Source organism: Ciconia boyciana, chromosome 3 (assembly GCF_034638445.1).
Source record: "Ciconia boyciana chromosome 3, ASM3463844v1, whole genome shotgun sequence".
NCBI classification, from domain to species: Eukaryota; Metazoa; Chordata; class Aves; order Ciconiiformes; family Ciconiidae; genus Ciconia; species Ciconia boyciana.
Genome location: NC_132936.1, coordinates 38,004,775 through 38,024,803, shown reverse-complemented (window position 1 = coordinate 38,024,803; position 20,029 = coordinate 38,004,775). Strand labels below are relative to the sequence as shown.

The following is a 20,029-nucleotide window of genomic DNA, read 5'->3' as shown; positions in this document are numbered from 1 at the left end:
TAAATGCTACCTTTTCTCCCCAGCCCAAGAATTCACATAAACTTAAATCAAGACATTTATTTCTAGAAATATGGACAAACAAAACTAAGGCATATTATTGCAGACCTAAAACTAGATAAAGGTCTTGGTGTAAAACAGCTGGGAAAAAAAAAAATAAAGATTTCACCTGATCTTTTCAGACCCAAAGACAGCAAAGATGATAGAAAGAGCCAGAAAGCACAGAAAAGCAGTTTTCAAGCACAAGTCTGATTAAATCCTGCCCTCTGCTTCAATGCAAAGAACATGTATTCCAATATTATTTTGAACTCTGAAACATAATTCTCTTTCAATGATGAAACAAATGTTTGGTCCATGTAATATGCATTTACTCTTCATAAATGATACAAAATAAAAAATACAGAACAATATATACAATACAGAGCAAAAATGTTGGCCTTCAAAAAAAACTTAAAGAACAAAGTCATCATTATTTGCATTTAAATTGTTGTTATTAGTGTGGTTTTTTGGGTTGTTGTGGTTTTAAATTAAGAAGCATCATTTCTTTACCTTGCAAACAGTCTCTGTGTCCCAGGGTAAGATGGTCCTCAGATCAATAACTTCACAGGACACACCAAGCTTTTCTTGCGCCATTGCTGCCACCTCTTTGATCACATGTACCTGAAAAAGCAATGTACTATCACCAAGTAAACATTTAATTTCTGTTTAAGATGTTCTAAATTACACATACTGAACATAAGCAGTGATTTAACATATTACCTGCATCTTTAGCAGAAACCTTTTTATTCAGTAATCTAATAAGCACTTATTACTCAGTTCATTTTTCTTATTTACTACTTACATTATTCCTAGTATTTTAGCTCCACTTCAAAAACTAACTTCAGTGAAGAATCACTGAAAACAAAACTCTTGCTTTCTAAAAAAGTATCTTTCAGTGAACATTATCAGGCCTCACTATTTTATATTTGTAGTCAGTTTGGGGTTTAGGATAAGGGGTTTTTTAGGACTGTAACTAAGCTAAGACCCAAATATATGAGAGTAATGTATTTTGATGTAGCAGTCACATGAAATTCTGCAAGCAGCATTATGTCCATTCAAAAATAGTCCTAGTGACTACACTTACTACAATTTACTGAAAGTGCAATAGATTACCAAGTGATCATCCAAAGCATTATTTTATGAACAGTTAGGAGAGATAGTACCACGTAAAAAATTACCTGTAAACATCCAGTCCTGACCCCCACCGCCAAAGCCTATTGGCACTAATATGACAATATGACTATTCACTGGTCTTCCAACACAGTTTAATACCAACATTACAAATGTTGCATTATCTGATTATTATAATTAACATTTTACTAAAACAAAAAAGTATTCCCCTCTAGCAAGAGGCTTGTACTGAATTAGAATACACGTTATTCACTATCCATGAGTCAAGGAATGTATTTAGCAGCATATGTAAATGCGTCAAAGTAGATGTAAAACAATCCACATCTATTAGCATCCTTTTCATAAGGTATGTTATGATAAGAACAGAAAAGAAAGCAATACTACACACGTTCAAAACTGTATCTTCACAGTATGTTATACAACACTTTTAAGCAAAACGTATTGTAAGCATTGGCTTCCCTAAAACAAACATTAGCAAGCAAATACTCCAACACAGAAGATAACAACCGTTATGACAACAACTCAGATTATCCTCCACAAATATCTCTGCAAAAAGTATTTGCTCATGAGATATGAGAGTAAAAAAGAATTTCTCAATATGATGTTGTCAGTAAATTGATGTTTTCCTTATTGTTAGAACATATCATAATACAGGTTTGGACTGAGGCAGATGAGCAACTTCTAGGCATAGGTAAGGGGTTGGAGGCCAAGGACCATCCCCAATAAGCAATTTGGATGAGGTCATCTTGGTCTGGAAGGCAACAGAATTTAACAATATGGACATGGTCAGGCTGTGTCAGTTGCCTGAGGGTCAGAAAGCAGTATTAAATTCTACACAGAACAAAAATATGTGCTGAAACAAGATTATTAAGGTTTTAAATATGCATCTACATAATGCAAATACGAATAGCTAAACACCAAAGGACTATTTTAAAATGTAAATCAATACAAGTATTGTAATAATAAAAAGAAAATACAGTTTGCACTATTTTTGTTTAAACTTCTAATACATCTGTGGCTGTAATAAGAGGTTTGAGAATTTTCAACATGACACATGGCATGGATGTTTTAGCCATTCCTCTGATGTATGAGTGAGAACGTTTACCTAGTTCACAGGGGATAAGGATTAGTTAATGATCATAAAACACTGAGTACAACCAGAGAGGAAGTAAAAGCCTTTACTGCCCCTCATTAGTACCATCCAGGAAAGCAAGCATCAGGCAACCCCACCAGAGCAGCAGCTGCCAAGCAACTTCCTAACGTCCAAAATCATACGAGAAGTAACCAGTGAGTACGTGCAAACACTCTGCCTTATTGACAATAAACTCTGGATTGGTTGCACATTTAGCAATCAAGTTCCAAGTTTATGTACACAGCCTGCAAACACCCTCAGCACAAACTCACTGAACATATTTGATCTGCAGAAGCCTGACACATCCAGAACACGTTTTTACTGGATTTACTGCATATGCACTATGTCCCCACACTGTATTATAAAGCCACGCCCATGGTTTGGTCGTCTCCTAAATTTGGATTAGGGCTGCACATCTGTCCTGTTACTATTCACATCAAAAGAACCGCCTGTCCTAACACTTGGCCTACATTTTCCAAGCTCCAAAGCACATAGGTTTTTTGAAGGATGTCACTCCAAGTCCTCTCTGCACTACTGCCTACTGGGTAAACTCAGGATATTATTAAATCTCCATAGCCAGCTTTCAAGACATTACTTTATCAATTCAATTTTTGGGAATATGATGAACAATAAGATTTCATCCAAATGGAGAAAAAATTTGCACTTTCAAAAGGGAATACGGAGAACTACAGAAACTGTTTTCTGCTGGAGAAACGAGTACAAGTAAAGATATTGAAGAAGTCCATAATTTAATACCAGTGCAAAGTATCAAAGACAAGTAGGAATAACCATAGATATAAAGGAGATCAAGTAGTCTGAGAACAAGGAAACTATAACAGAAAAGCACTGAAGATTACAGATTTCAAACAAAAAGAAAAGAAACAAACAAAAAACCACAAAAGGCACAACCGCAGAGATCAATTCAATACTCTTGTGATGAAAGTTATAACACTCTCTCCTGTAAAAGCTCCTCAGGTATAATTAGGCCAGGAAAATAGCAATTTCTTAATTATAGGTTAAAGGCAATAAAAAGATTTTTTTTCTGGTAATTCTAAACTAGACTCAAATTTCTTTTCTATAATTCTTGAAAACAAACATGTATTTTCTTACCAGATTTTTCAATATTTGCGCATCTTAATTTGGGGGGGAGGTGGAGGGGTTTCCAATCACATTCTTGAACAGCTTTGAAATATAACTGTTAGAATCAAAACTATATCAATTCCCTATTTGTATTAAATGTTCAGTGGTTTTAAACTTTCTGTATAAAGGGAACACCAGACTGCACTTTTTTAAATCATGCAGTAAAAATCCATACTTTTCTTTCAGCATACTACTTTGAACTCTCCTTTTCCAATGCCTTCTTCAGAGTCACATCTCACTGCCCCATTCTTAAACAATCACTTTCATAATCACAGATAAATCATTAGCCTCCTGCACAGGTACCTCTTCCACATTTCCTGAGTCAGCTTCAACCAAAAATGAGTAAAATCTTACACAATAAAAAGCAGGTTTCATATAAACACTGGCAGTGATTTATTCAAGCATATAGTGATGGAAGATGCATGCAGTTTATTGTCTGGCACTTGAGCCTGAATGCAACACTATTCAAACATCACCCAACCCTTAGCCTAGGCTTTGCTGGATGACAAATAGCTTGTAAGAGCCTTACTGACCTGAGTGCCCCAAGCAACCAGTGTCACATCACTGCCCGTCTGCAGCACCTCAGCTTGAGACAGTGGAATGTTGTAGGGCTCCACAGGAACTTGTTCCACTGAATAAATAAAAACAAAGGGAAAAATAAGCGTTAGATTCCTTTACTATTCAATGTTATCTCGAAAATATACACTAGAAGTTTTCTTCAATGTTAATGCCATCTAAAACAATAGACCAAAAATAACATTATTAGCCTTTATTTCAAAGGTTTAGCTGTAATTAAGATATTTTTAATTATACTGTTAAAAATACATTCAGTGTAGTGCTTAATTTATGTTATATACCACAGCAATAAGATACACACATACACAACAATGATAGTAGTAAGTCCTTGTGTACCCCAAGTCAAAATATCAGCATCAGATTTGGAGATGGACACTGCTACAACTGTTAAAAAAAATCTCAAGTAAACGCTGCAGTTAATTCTAATAAGCATCAAGAGAGCCTTGAAATTATACTTTAATACTCGGACAAGAAGGAAAAGCTATGCCAGCGCCCTCCTGATATCTGCCAAGAATGATGCTCCACAGTTTTATGTCTAAATAGAGGGAAAAGGTTTTCAGAACCCACACAGAAAGTGTCAGCAAGAACTTGTGACTATAGCAGTTTTAAATTAGGCTAAATATTTTTGCTTTGAAAAAAAGTGTTATCTATTCACCAAAAATACATCACAATTAGAGAGAGTAAACAAAAATTAAGCATCTTGTCTTCTCTAAGACATTTAAGACCCATTTACTAGTTTTCAGATGGAAACACATTAGGTCAGTTGTGCTCATTTTGAATCAATGCTCCAATGCACGATACGTTCACTGGTTTAATGATTAAAACTGTGATAAATGATATCCATATATCGTATTTTAAAATAAATATTGTTTTGATCTAAAGGTGAACTTACCTATGCACCAGCAAGTCAAATAATACTACTTAAAATAAATTCTAGTAATAAGTGGGGGGGGGGGGAATCTTACTCAACTCTTTCTAAATACACAAAACCAGTTTATAAAGAAGGTGCTCTACTTTTTTTGCTAATTATTTCATAGTTCATAAAATAGTTTGAGTTCCTGCTGAACAAAATTGCTTCTTGACGTTACGATAAAGAATCCTACTGAGTGATACCAGCAGCAGAAATTAAGTATTTTTCCTTCATTGGTATAGCAGATCCAATACAAGTAGAATGACCTAGGTTTTTTCCTGGCTTACAACTTAAACATAACTTTTCAATAAATCAAGCGGTGAATATTTTTTTTAAATTACAGCAGGATTTTTTTGTTTTGTTTTGGGGTTTTTTTGGTCAGTAATGATGTATAAATACTCCAAATTTCACAGAATCACAGAATGGCTGAGGTAGGAAGCGACCTCTGGAGATCACCTAGTCCAAGCCCCCTTCTCAGAGCAAGGTCACTTACAGCCAGTCGTTCAGGGCCACGTCCAGTCGGGTTTTGAGTATTTCCATGGTCAGAGACTCCACAACCTCTCTGGGCAATCTGTTCCTGTGTTTGACCACCCTTACAGTAAAAAAGTTTTTGCCTATGCTTACGTTAGAGATATCTCACTTCATCTGAATAGCCACAGAGGAGACATACATATTAACTAAATCATTCTTCCCAAAAAACAGAACAGGAACTTTTTTTCAGCATAATTCAAGAACACATGTCCATTCAAACAAAGAAAAAAGAAAAAAATTTGAATTTTTAACACAAGGTGCTTTTAAACATAGCACAAAGTCAGATCTCTTTGCCAACTATTATTTTTAATGTATTAAAATATCAGTGTCTTCCTGCAATAATTTCTTTGAATAACAAGTGGCTAAAGGAATATAGGGTGGGGAAAGAAAGAGGGGAAAGGCACATCCAGCCCTTGCTCACTGCACATTACTGGTTGTCAGTAACACAGATCAGGCTTCTATGAATTTTGCACACTGTAAAACTCAGGCAAAAGAAAGCAGAGATCCTGAAGGAATGAAACCCACAACTATAGCAATTGGCATTGCATGTCTTTTTCATGGGATTGTCATCTACACGAAACCTGGAAAACAAGAACCATATAAAGATGCCACCGGACCTTCGAGTGGACACCCAGGCAACTGACATGGTTTTGAAGTGACAGTGGGATGCATCAGAAGAAAAGCTGGAAGGTGTACCTCATACAAAAAGAGCTCCTTCTCTGTGTAACGGTTTTATCCACTTGGGGAAATTAAATATACAGTTACACAAATTCACTGATTTCTTATTATAGCTAAACTATTCTGCAACAAGATGTCCATTGGATGAGCTCACCTCGAATTCCTGACACTTTTAAATGCAAAATTCAGCTTGTCAAAAATTTATAGGGAATTCCAGATTTGGCAAGATTTTATTCAAATGCCTTTGCAAAAATGCCTCCCTCCACTAACAATGATGAAAAGTAGCATATGAAGTTATTCTATGCATATTCTTCCATCATAATTAACCAAGCCAGGACAACAATGTTTATATAAAGCAGTCCATTCACCTATTACTGAAGATATAAATAAAATATTTTAAATCAAATATTTCAAATACAGATTTCAAATAAAGCAATTAACAAAAAGTTGTAATTATCAGAGAAAAAGGGCCACCACAAGTTAATTTTAAGAGGCTGCACCATCTGTTGCTTTTTCTAAAAGAGCAATCTGAACAAGAGAAAAGAAAACATGTGTTTTCTCATCTTACCTGTCTTGTCTCTATAACAACCACTGATGCAAGTCGTATTTATTTCTACACCACCAATGTCATATATAGTACAATTAAACGAAACTGAAAAGGTCAAAAAACATCAGAGTAGGTTCTCCACAAGATGTCTAAACCTGATAATGTCAAGGTGACTCATCTTCTCCTTTGATTCATACTCATTACGTGCTCTTGACACTGCACAGGCTGTTAACTACTTTTTGTAAATTAAAGCCTCCTTTTTCAATTCAGGTATTTTCTTAGTATCTCTGACATTTAGGGGGACGTCACCACAGCACTTTCAATAACATTATAATCTCATAAGTTAACCAGCAACAGAATTCTCTCTATATATGCGTACTTGTATATTTAACTCTGGACTTTTGCCCAGAAAGGCTTACATTTCTTTGCTCCTTTCTAATTTTATACAAGGCAAATTAACATACACAAAACTTCTGATGACCACTGTAAGGTTATGTGGAAGGAGAGAGCATCTGCTCCCTTAAGGGTGCCTGGACAAGGATCTTTTCAATGCAAAAAGGGTAATAGGAAGAGGGAGAAGTCATAAGGAAGAACACACAAGGACACAACCCTAACCAACAAGCGATGAGGGAGGCAGTAACAAGAACCAAACCTGCTCAGTCCCACTTATCGATAAGGGTATGGGGAATGTGCGAGTGTTTCTTTCAGTAAGATTATCTGATGGAGGACCTTGTCAAATGAGGCGATAAAGAAAAAGAAGCTATAAACAAAATATACAGAGACACAAACCTGAAGACAAATGTAACAGACACAAAGACAAGGAACAAACCTGGTCAAGGCACACTGAGTGAAGGACTACCAAGAAACTATGGGCAAAACAGGACTTTGCAACCGATAAGCACACGAGCCTGAGGGCCCAGAGTGTTGGGGGGATGCATGGAACTACACCAGCTGATGAGGGCATGTGAAGGTGGAGGGCGTTGGGGAGGAACAAAGTGGGGAACAAACAGAAAGGGTTATAGAAGGGGCCAGCTGCACATAAAACAGGGCTGGTCAGCATGTTTGTCTGACTGAGCCCTGTGCCCCATCATGGTGGTCAGTCCCAGCTTCTTTTGAAAACCCATCCTGTGCAGGGGTATGTGCTGCAAGGACTAAGTGCCAGCTGCCAGTGAGATCAGCATGAGAAAACAAGACACTGGGCCAGCAACAGGAGTCAAATCAGGGTGCAGATGCCCTGGGCCTGTGGTCTAAGCTACCAGAGCAAGTGGGGATCTGGGCCACCAGCTGCTGGGGTGGGAAAAGCTTGTGTCCCAAACATCAGCTACCCGGAAGGACTGGAGTGAGCCAAGTAAAAGGCTGTTCTGTCTCCTGTGGGAACCATGCAGGGCTGCTAGACTGGCTAACATCCTCCACTCAAGAGTTTTGAAAGGAAAAGAGCTGTCCAGGGGGAGAAACACTGTCATTCCCCACATGTACAACCAAGGTGGTGGTGGCACTGCCATAACTGTCCAAGCAAGTAAACAAAGAGTAAGGGTGACTACTCCAAAGAGCCCAGGCACACTGAGGAACAGCAAGTTCTCTGCTAAACAGACTGCTAGTAAAGGGGGTGACTGTGCAAGAGAAATAGGCAGTCCTGCCTGCGGACTTAGCCACAGATACAGCACTGTACTGCTTCAGAGTATGGGAAAAAGAAATCTGCAATTACTAGCTACAAATACGCATGCTAAGTATACTACTTTTTCTTTTCTGATCTAGTTACTGCTTTATGATACATGTCTTACATACATATATATCTATATAAACATATATACACACATAGATAACATTTTACATATACCTATACATAAACACATATATCTGTATATAGGGACTATTTCAAATTGGTTGCACATCAGAGCTAATGCAGAATATGAAACATATCAGCTGTATTTCATTCAAACAAAATAGATGTTGCTTTTAAGACTTACTATTAACAGACACTCAGGCAAAGTTTAAGATCTTAGCTTTAAGTCCACCCCCTCCTTTCCATGTTACCAGGGCTCTTGGATATGTAAGGTGTGAGTTACTTTTTGAATGAACTGGAAAATGTTTTCAAAGTGCTCTTGCAAACTTCACTTTGGAAGTTGCCTTTTCTCGTTGGTTCATCACAGAGTGAGTGTGGTGAACTTAAGGCAATGCTACTTCAACATCCACCTTTCTCCCAGGGATGACCAAGGTGAAGATTTAAGGCCTAATTTTATTCTTGTATCTTGTGTGGGTAAAGGCATGTTTGGATAGCAAATAGTCATATAGAAATGAGTGTTCATTTAATAACATGGTTAGTTTTACCTCATGTCTGATAAGCATACAACATATTTGAATAAGCAAATCTGTGTTTCATTTGGGAAGACATCCAGCTAAATTAGTTATTCCAAAAAAAAAAAATAGCAAGCAATCACAATATCCATGTGATAGTCACACTGAAATACTTTGTGCTACAGCTCTGATTTACCTTGGAGACCAGACTTACGTTTCAAAACACTTATAAAGATTCTTCTTTTTTTTGTACAATGTCTTTACTGTTATGAAGAAATCTATGCCTGAATCTTGAAAAAACTGCCCTGTCATCAACAAGCCAAACTGTCCATCCCATCCCATTCCCCCCCCACCTTTAAAAAAAAACAAACTTGAAAGCAATTGGTGAGTCTATATAGCTCCTTGGAGGTATACATCAGATGCAAAATCACAAGGTTGGTTTTGCACAACAGCTTCCATAAAACAGCAATGACCTGGGACCCTGCTTAACATTCTCAAAAAGCAACTTCAGGTTATACATCGTAAGCTAGATATATATTATCTTCCATCATTAGCATTCAACAGTTGATTTCAGCAATAGCAGCAACACTTGGGGGCAGAAGCAGAGGACAGTTTTTTTGTTTGGTTGAGGTGTAGTGGGTGTGGGGCTTTTGTTGTTTTTTGTTTGGTTTGGGGTTTTGTTTTGTTTGTTTTAAACAAAGCATTAGTAGCTTCAACCCACATGAACAAGGACAGATATCCTGTGTTTTAAAGACTATGCCATCTACAGCCTATTTTCAGCTGAAATTTCAAAGATATTAACAACTCTGAACAAAATATCATGTATAGCTATCTAGAGGCCTCATAGGGAGAAAGAAAATTCCATTAGAGGAAAATGATGAAGCCTAGATGCCTACATTAATTTTACAGATAGAAAATACTACTTCCCATTATCATCTCTGACACCTTAATTTTTCAATTAATTCCCTACACACCCACAGTAACATCAGTCATGAAGTTGTCTGCAACAAATATGTCTATTCACATGAAGCTAGAACAAAAAATTTTATGATAGGGGCAATATAATTTCATTATTTGATGCCTTAGCCATCATCATGGAAATAAAGAACAGTATTTTTTGTCTGCAACAATGAGGTCCCAAATCTTGGGTGGGGTTTTATACCTTATTATACTATTAATATCCTGTCTTTCTCCTAAAAATGTATCAATGTTAAAGTGGAAGTTTCTGCTAGAAATCAATAACTCCCCCCACCCCACCCCCCAAAAAAGAAAAAAAAAATAGAGATAAATTAAGCAACAGAGGACATCTGATACCATTTTGTCTTCTTGTTTTGGAAAGCCTGCATGTTCCCAGCCTTGGGAAGACCCTGTAGTATTTTGAGACACTAATGGAAATAGACAAGAAATACATATATAGTTCAAGCTTACTGTGTAAGTGAATATCTGAATCTGTACTATCTTCTTTCTCCTGCTAGAATCACACTCATATGGGATATTATAAAAATTTGCTCTACTCAAAACACAAGACAGTTGCATTTTTAAAATCCTTCTTTCCACCATTTATCCTGTTATTGTTTTATCAGGCTTGTGTCTTATTGCTGTTGCCTCTGAACCAACCAAACAATCAAACAAACCAACCACCTCTGAACCAACCAACCAAACAATCTATTTTAAACTAAAGGAGGACAGATTTAGACTGGATTTAAGAAAGAAGTTTTTTTACAATGAGGGTGGTGAGGCACTGGAACAGGTTGCCCAGAGAGGTAGTGGAGGCCCCATCCCTGGAAACATTCAAGGTCAGGTTGGACGGGGCTCTGAGCAACCTGATCTAGTTGAAGGTGTCCCTGCTCTTGCAGGGGGATTGGACTAGATGACCTTTAAAGGTCCCTTCCAATACAAAGCATTCTATGATTCTATGATCATGACGACCCTGGTCCATTTCTGAATTCACCAGGCCACTTCGTTTCAATGGGGGAATTACAAGAAACCCTGACTACGGCCAGCAGCATAAGAAGGAACTCTAAGAGATTAATTTTCTAGGAGAAACTCCCAGACACCACTCTTCTTCCAGTTCAAGCTGACCCAACCCACAAAGGACAGATAAACAGTTAAGGAGATAAACTAACGATGCCAGAGGGAAAGGTTTGCAATGAAAACAAAAGGGACATCAAAACCCTTCCACATAATAAAATATTCCTGCTTTATATTGTAGAAATAACAAGAAGTCCACTCAAAATTGTCTCAAAACAAAAGAAGTTACCTGTCACAATCATCCCTGTCACATGTTTACACAAATGGACTATCAGTTTCAGCCTAGATCACTAAACTGATGTTCTCAGAAATTTTAAGACAAAAATGTAGGTAACATCTATGAAAAGTCAGGCCATCAGAATATAGGAGGAAATCACAGTCTTTCAGAAACTACCAACACCATCTTGCAGCAACGCTACAGTTGGTTATTGACCAGCATGTAAACCACAGTAACCACTATTTCAGCACGTCTTTACTCAAGATTTCAATCACAAGGCTGATTTATGTTCACTAGCTGATCCACCAATTGCTTTACAAGTCATTTCCTCAAACACAAAAACCTCCCTATATTCTCAAAAGCTGTGTGATATTGATGTGCAGCCATTCATTCCACTATGAAAGCAAGTATTTTATTAACTCTACAGTCTGTACTTGTGACTTGTAAATATTGGGGGGGGGGGGAAGAAAGAAAGGGTTGTTTTAAAATTTTAAACTTCCATTGTTTTCTTTGTTTAACAGGACTCTAAGACTCAAGTTCATTTTCCAAACCACTTCATCTAAATGAAGGGTCAGAGGTCTTTATTGCTAAATCTCGGTAAGCTCTCAAAAACACACTGAACTTAAGGAATGCAATACCCTTTGGGTACATCACACCACACCAAAAATATTTGTCCTTTTAAAAATACATTGCTAATGGGAATTTTGGGTCTTTTTTGAAAATATAAAAGCATATAAGCAGTTTCCCCAGTAAATATCTTATTTGTTCCTGAGTTATTCTGCTGGTTTTTTGTAGCTTTGATATCTGCTTTCTAAATCTTTCCCTTGTTATTCTTTGGTTCTCTTCTCTAGGAAGAGGATAAATTTCCTAACAAAATGCATGCACTCATGGAGAAGTGCTGTTAAAAGGTCCAAAGTAAAATACAAACATTTTGTCCTTCGCTCAACTTCAGTCCACACACAGAGTCAACTTGTAAATTGGATTGACAGATTCAAGCATAGTTGGTATATAAAGCTATATGACGTAGAAACGCTGAAGGTAAGTGATGGCTTGAGTTCTATTGTATCCATTGCTCACCCAATTGCTCTGCCTATCTCCACATGCAAAATTTGTCTTCATCCATTATCTGTTCTTAGTCCAGTTTCTCTAGTCCAAAGAAGTAACAAGCTAATTTTTACAACCAACTCAAGCACTATCATCTTCAAAGTACTCTGTTCTTATATATTAAGCATACATAATGATAGCTGTTAAAACTTCTTTGAACCAAAAAGTTCACTATGACTAAAACAAATGAAAAAAGTAATGGCAATCACACTTTGTTCCACATAAGATTAAAATCTAAGGGGGCAGATTTTCAAGATTTTTAGAAATTAAGCACTTCAAAATTTTAACTTTGGGAAAATGGTGATGGTGATATACAGTTCTTTTAGAAAAATAAAAACTGATCTGGAAACTTATTTTAGTATCTAGAGTTATCAGAAAGAAAGCAGTTTAACTTCTGTCAAATTTATATTGCAATTTGATAAAAGATAATGCCTCTTAGTTCTTTTTTTTTTTTTAAACCCAAGACTGTACAAAGCATTCCACCTCTTAAGTTAACTGAGCATGAATCAGGCTGTAAATGTTCATTTATCTTTGCAGTCAAGTTTAGAGATCTTATTCAGTTTTCACAGTTCCTCTAAAAACACAACCCCCAAACACAGCTGGAGACAAAACATGTCAAGACTTCTGCTACAGTATTGTTTTAGCTGTGACTATCAACATAAATGTGAAAAAAAAAAAGTGTTGCTTTATTGGAAAATACAGCATATAAATCTTTACCTGCAGCTCTGTAAAGTATTTTAGGTTCAAAGAATATGCATGGATTTTTGTCCTCTATGCATGACAGCAGCAGTCCTTTGGCCTGAAGAGGACTCCTTGGAATAACAATCTGTAAAAATATTTTTAAATAGTTTATTTAGACTGCAATTCTGCTACAAGCTTCCTCAATTAAGATTAAAAACCAAACAATTATTTGCTTTAAATAAACCTATGTTCAGATTGAGCAGTTCTTACAGAGTGAATTAACATTAGTGCTACATTACTAACACACATGCCAAATTTTTAATTTTATTGTTCATGGATGAGGCTTGAATAGTTCCCCTCTACACCATGATTTAAATACTAATGGACTCCTCTCCAATAAGGTAGAGCTAACATCTTAACAATAACATTTTGAGGTAGAAGGAACAGAAGAAAGTTAGTCAGATTAAAAAAAAATTATAGGTCAGTTTAGTAAAATTAATGTAGATGTATGACAAAAAAAATTCAGCTGAGCGATCCTCAGTTGCTTGGGTAAAGATTCATCAGAGCAGGCCTGGAAGGTATTCAGACTTAGTCCAGTAAGTTTTGAAGACTAAAAAAGGAAATAGCTATTTAAAGTTGACTTCCTTCGCTTATGGTGGAAGCCTGAAATTTGTTCATTTTGGAAATGAACAAATACCAAAAAGTACCTGAAACTGTTATCAAGCAAAGAGAAAACTAAGCAAGGCCTCCAGATGTAATCTGCATACTTGGAAGGAAAAAGTATAATTGATTTGACAACAGAAGAGTTAATTTTGGATGGTCTAAGAGAATGTTGATTACAAACGGAAAATTACCAAATTATCACAGTTTAAATGAAAAGAGAACCCAAGAGTTCAATTCCCTCAAATCAGAAGGACAAGCTAATTTACATCCCAAAGATCTTGAAGAGTTGGCACGTGCAGTGTGAACTCTACTAGCAAATATTTTTATAGCTGTGAAGTTAGAAGTGGCCCGCTCTGACTGAAAACATTAGTTATAGCACTTGTTTAAAGAAAAAAAAAAATCCACATAACTACAGACCTGTTAACTTACTGCCTCCAGGAGTTTCCAAGGCTTCAAAATATTTTTTTGAGAGTAAGAACATTTAATTATACAAAAGTAATTGAAAAGAGCCAAAACACAACCTAAAGCTGCTATCACATCAAATTAACTTGACAAGTGATTTTTCTAAACAAGGGAGAAGTAGTCTATTAATATTTCACCAAAGCATTTGGTAACAGACACATGGGAAATTATCCAACTGATGGATGTTACTAGTGCAGCTCCTTAGGAATCATTTTTAGGACAGACTTTATTTACCTTATTCACTAAGTCAGAACATGGTAATGAAAACTATTCAAAAGCTGAGAGTCACTACCACTACAGAGGATGATACCAAAAAGACCTAGTTCACATTGAGGACATGACTGAAAAAAGCAAACTGAAGAATACATACTGAAAATTCACACATTTAAGGACTACATTTCTGTTATAAATTTAGAATTCAGCAGTAGAAATTCAGATCTGAATTTATTATCTGCTCAAAGGATGACTAGGACACTATGCAATACAGCCCTAAAAAAAAAAAGCATAATATAGCAAAGGAAGTGTTAGTACTATTGCAAAAACCACTGCTAGAAACTCAGCTGGAATACTTCATGACTATATCAACTGTTTTGAAAGAAAATTAATGAAACAGGTGCCAAAAGAGCTTCAGAAATTGTTAACATCTCTTTGATGGTTTGATTTGTTTAGTCTAAATAAAACAAAGACTAAATTGTTCTCTTAGTATATGAAAGGGAAGATGAAGGACAGATAAGTTAAATATACAAGTTAGTCAGGAACAGATTTAGGCTGGAAATGAAAAGAAAGCTTCTAGCCGTGACAGCAAATATTCTGGAGCAATCTTACAATGGAACGGAGAGAGTCAATACAGTAATTTTGGAAGACAGTCTGATCCATTAAGACATACATCCTCACAACAGCAGACAAAAGATACAACCATCTAACAATGTCCTCATCACCCCAAGCCTTGTCTTAAGTAGCAATGATTACAGTCCTTCTCCTGAACAGCCAAAGTTGTACAAACTCCCTTTTCCTTGGGAAATTCAAACCTCACCTTTCACTTGAGAAAAAACACAAAATAGAAATTTTAAGTCAGGGTCCTGCTGCAGAGTTTAATAAGAGGGCAGTTTTGAAAACCACTCTCCCCAAAGATCAATCCTACCCTTCCCAGCTTGTAATACATGGCCTTTCCCCCTGTGATTTGGAGAAAATATGCATGGATATGGGACTTTTGCAAATACATCTGAACCTCAAGTTCATTTGCATTTCTGGATTCATACGTTAAGGGCTGGGTTTGGGTTCATTCAAAAAGAGACCTGCAACCTTGAAGATAAAGCCTTAAACATTATTAATGGCATTAATGAACAGCTTTGCAAAAAATATTAAAGGTACAACATTGTTTTCACAAAGACACAAAATTCAGAAGATAGAGTCTAAAATACTTCTCTGTGCATCAAAAACTAGTATATTGTTCCATCAGTTCCACAGAATTTAATGTGCCCTTTACCTTTAACTGAGATGACAGCTGTTAGCGGTAGCAACCTATTTTAGCACTTTACCCAAAGAAAAGTGAAAGAAAGTGAAAAAACAGCAAGAAGAAAGATCAGAGATGAGAGAAAAGAAATTAAATTACCTGGAGTAATTAAATTATTTAAATTCTGACTTACTAACTTATTCAGAAGTCTAAGCACAGTAGTACTAGGTTGCTATGAATTAGAAAGAGTTTTAATCCCAAGAGTGGACCACTAAATCTCAGCACTTGGTTCAATATATAAAGATTTGAGATTGACCAACAAGATCAGCATAAATTAGCTAGACCTGGCATCAGTATCTTAATCATATAAGTTATCTTGTGCTTCCATGTGATAATAAACTACACTAGTTTTTAAACAAGCTCAAGAAACCATTTGATTCCATTACCTGGCAAAAGACTTTGTAGATTACTTTTGTCTATATCGGGAAATATTTTCAAGTTCAGAATAGGAACACCTCAAAGATGATAAAGAACACCCAAAGACAAAAATGCATTCTGTTTCTCAAATATCATGAAATAAAATGTGAATAATACAAGATTTTTTTATTTAAGTAAAGAGAAACAAGTAGGAGAAATGGCTATGGCCTCCCTGAAAATTAGTAACATCTGAAACTTTAGAACACCAAGATCATATATAGGCAATAGTTTAAGGAACAGATAAACAATTAACATGTGTCTTCAGCATACAAATACTGGTTTTACTTAAGTCTTCCACATTAGTCAAGCTATAAGTCATTTCTCAATGGACTGGATGCCAGTTAACCCAGAAGTACAAGTCCATAGACAAAAATTTACTCAGAAAAAAATGGAGAGCTGGCAAACAGTGCTCTCAATCTGAGACAACTAAATCCTGCCCCTCCTTCCTGTCCAGGAAAGTTACTCATCTGAGCGCTTGGAATCTTAGCTTCAAGGGATTCCACCATCTCACACAGAAAGCTTGCCTAAAGTTATCATTCAGAGAATCACAGAACAGTTGAGGTTGGCAGGGACCTCCAGAGGTAATCTGGTCCAGCACCCCTGCTCAAGCAAAGCTACCTAGAGCTGGTTGCCCAGGACCATGTGCAGACAACTTCTGAGTACCTCCAAGGATGGAGACTCCACAACCTCTCTCAGAAACCTGTGCCAAGTGCTTCCTTATGTTCAGATGGAACCTCTTGTGTTTCAGTTTGTGCCCATTGCCTGTCACTGTCATTCATATAAATGAATTTGATAATGCACTTAAGACAACAGATGCAGAAAGAAAAAAAAGTAAAGTACTATTTATTAGTGTTAGTTTTTAGTTTCTGTACTATACTGGACACAGAACAAATGTAAAATGTATGCTTTTAGAGCAAAAAGCACACAAAGACAAAATGCTATGTCTATTAAAGATTGCTTCAATGATGGCTATAAATTCTCAAACTCTTAACAGTTTTATAACTTTAGTTTTATAACTTGAAAACTTCTAAAAGTTTTGAATTAACACATTCAGGTTTTTTGTTGTGGACTTTGACTTCCATTCTTCTTCCTCTGTTTGCACCCAAACTCATTGTTAGTCAGGTTCATTAAAAAAACAAATTAAAAAAGCCAAAACAAAAATAAATTAATCTCCATAAAATAAGAGTTACTGTACCTTTATTCCTGGACAGTGAGCGAAAAAGGCTTCTGGACTTTGAGAGTGATATAGTGCACCATGACCCACACAGCCCCAGGGGGCTCTGATAGTGAGGCTTCCACAATTAAACAGATCTCCAGAGCGGTAACGATATTTTGCTGCTTCATTAACAATCTGGGAAGATTTATATATAAAAGTAACATTCAGTCCAATACCTTTAGTTATGCATCATTAGCCTCTACAATGCATGAAGTGTATCTACATCATCTGCTCTATGCATGGAATTCAGAGGACCAAATTAGAAGCAAAGGAATCCTGTAAGTCAGTGGAAAGGCAAACATTTTCCAGGGCAAATAAGGCAATAATTTAGCGTGTTCAAGTTAGATGCCTAGGCCTCAGGAGCAGCCATATAGCCCAGTTGTCTCCCCATTCCCATAGTGTCAATCAGCCCAGTTCAAATCTGTAGTTTCTCCTGTGGACACATGGCTGGCTGCAGAAGCACAGAGAAGTGAGAGATGGTGTTGGGAAGACACAGCTGAGGAATTTAAGGCTGCTGAAGCCAACACAGCCACAAAACTAAACATAAAAACAGACATTTGCTTCAAACCACATCTTTAATTCCCATTATTTAATCAGCCTTCAAACTGGCCTTGGTACCTTCCTGTTTACTTAAAGCATGCATAAATATTAGTAATACAGCTGTGGATATATTTGCAAAAATTACTATTCAAACCAAGAATTAATGCTAACAGAAGAGTAATTTAAACAGTCATAAGATTTCTTTTTACTTCTCTCCAATGTATTAGTACTAACCTGATCAAATGCTGGAAAAATGTAATCTGCAAACTGAATTTCTGCAATGGCTGTAGCACCTGCAACAGCAACTCCAATACCAAAGCCAACAATTCCTTGTTCACACAAGGGGGTGTTGAAAACTCTGTCTTTACCTATTTTAAAAAAAAAAAAAAAAAGAAACCACACAATTCCTTTAACACACCAGCTCAAAGTGGAAAACTCAGCCCCAGAAATATTCAAGTTATAAACAAGCCACCTGCAATTAAGCATATGGCTCTTTAGATGGGCTTTTTTAGGCGTAACAACAATAAACATCCATTACAGGTAAAGATACTTTCACTTTAATTTCTAACAGCTCGAAGGAAGACAAGGAGAAACAAAATGAAAGATAAGAACAGTTTCTGTAACTTACGATGTTCTTAACACTTCAAGGAAAATAATTTGTTCTGATGTATATACAGATAAACATGCTTACCCCTCACGCTTACATGGGAGGAGTAAATACTTACAAACATTAAAAAAAGCTTACAATAAAAAAAAAAGTATTGTTACTTCAATTTTTTTCAGGCAAAACTAACTGTCCATACTCAAAGGCAGATGGATCTATGAGAGCATCTGTATGAAAATATACCATCTCTTGCCCACACTCACCATAAGCAGTACCCAGTCTTACCAGTCTTTTTCATAAGGTAAGGCTGCACTTACTAAAGTATTTGGTTTGTCTCCAATGCAAGAGAAAAAAAGCTGTTCCTGCTGTTGGGGACACAAGACTAGAAATCAAATATTTTGGGTTTTGTATCTTCCCTGTGGGAGTGCAAAAGATCATTTTAGACCTGACATATTTCTGTGCCACATTAATTTCAGATCCCAAATATGCATCAGTCTAATAGATGGCTGAAGACAAAATTGTTCCCTTCATGAAATTAAAAACAAGAAGGAGGGGGGAAGGAGAAGAAACACCACTACAATATCCTCTATAAGACCTATTTACAATATTTGTCAGCAGTACTGTACTCCCTTGGCAGATCAACAGGAGAACCTAGTTATGCTATTAAATTTTCCCTTTAGAACACTGGGAAATAGTACGTTTCTATAGGAGTCCATCGTGCATGAATATGCCAAGACTTCAAACTGGATGGAAAAAAAAGTGAGCACAGTGCACACCAGTGGCTATGAAATAAATTAAACAATAACTAGATAACCACCAAATAAATAACTAAAAAGAAAGACTCATCAATTAACAATTAGGAAAGTTGTTACTATGAAGGCTCCTGATTTCAATAGCTGCAAGTTAACAAACTAGATAAAGGGAAGCTAACAAAAAGTTTTAGAAAAAGATGATAAGAGGAACAACCACTGCCCACAGCTGTATTTACAATATACTAAAGGGAGACATGTTTTACAAATCTCTCAAGTACACATCTTTCATCTTCACACATCATCCAGCACAGCATTGTCACTGCTTGTACCCTGTCCACGTGCTTCACCTGGTGTTTTGAGTTTCATACTTCAAGGGTTACTTTGTTTTGGGTTGGGTTTTGTTGTTGTTGTTGTTTGTTTTGGGGGGATTTTTTTGATATATCAGTAATTAGTTTTTGGCTCTCCCTCTGCCTTCCTCTCTTTTCCTTCCATCAGGAACATGACTAAGACACCATTCATTTAAGGCAAGTAAAAAAATGCCATCAAATGATACTAAAATGTTGGTGTTGTCAGTGAGGCTACACAGGCCAACACAAGTCCAAAGGGCTACCACAATTCCAGGACACTCCACGATTTTGCATGCAAGACAGAGGAAACATTTTCAAGCACCTTAAAGATTGTCTTTTTGAGGGGAAACATCATTTTCTCAAATTAGTCATTCCAAACTTTTATGACTTCTACTCATTTCTTATAAATCAGTGTTTGAAACAAAAGTACTGTAAGTCACAAGGGTTTAAGATACATGCACACTGGGCTGCTTCTTGTTTAGAAATAAATTTCCAAGAAACTTTTA

The 20,029-nt window shown here is 36.4% G+C and overlaps 1 protein-coding gene across 8 annotated transcripts in view; it reads right to left on the bottom strand.

The window, feature by feature from the left end:
- BCKDHB (branched chain keto acid dehydrogenase E1 subunit beta) overlaps positions 1-20,029 on the bottom strand; it is a 165,525-nt gene that overhangs the window by 121,795 nt on the left and 23,701 nt on the right. For all 8 annotated transcript variants that reach the window (XM_072855353.1, XM_072855354.1, XM_072855356.1 and 5 more), the window contains exons 4-8: positions 18,055-18,188; positions 17,260-17,415; positions 13,046-13,154; positions 3,973-4,070; positions 547-657 (exon numbers count right to left, since the gene is read on the bottom strand). In XM_072855353.1, coding sequence (XP_072711454.1) covers positions 547-657; positions 3,973-4,070; positions 13,046-13,154; positions 17,260-17,415; positions 18,055-18,188 — 608 coding nt within the window. The remainder of the gene's footprint in view (positions 1-546; positions 658-3,972; positions 4,071-13,045; positions 13,155-17,259; positions 17,416-18,054; positions 18,189-20,029) is intronic.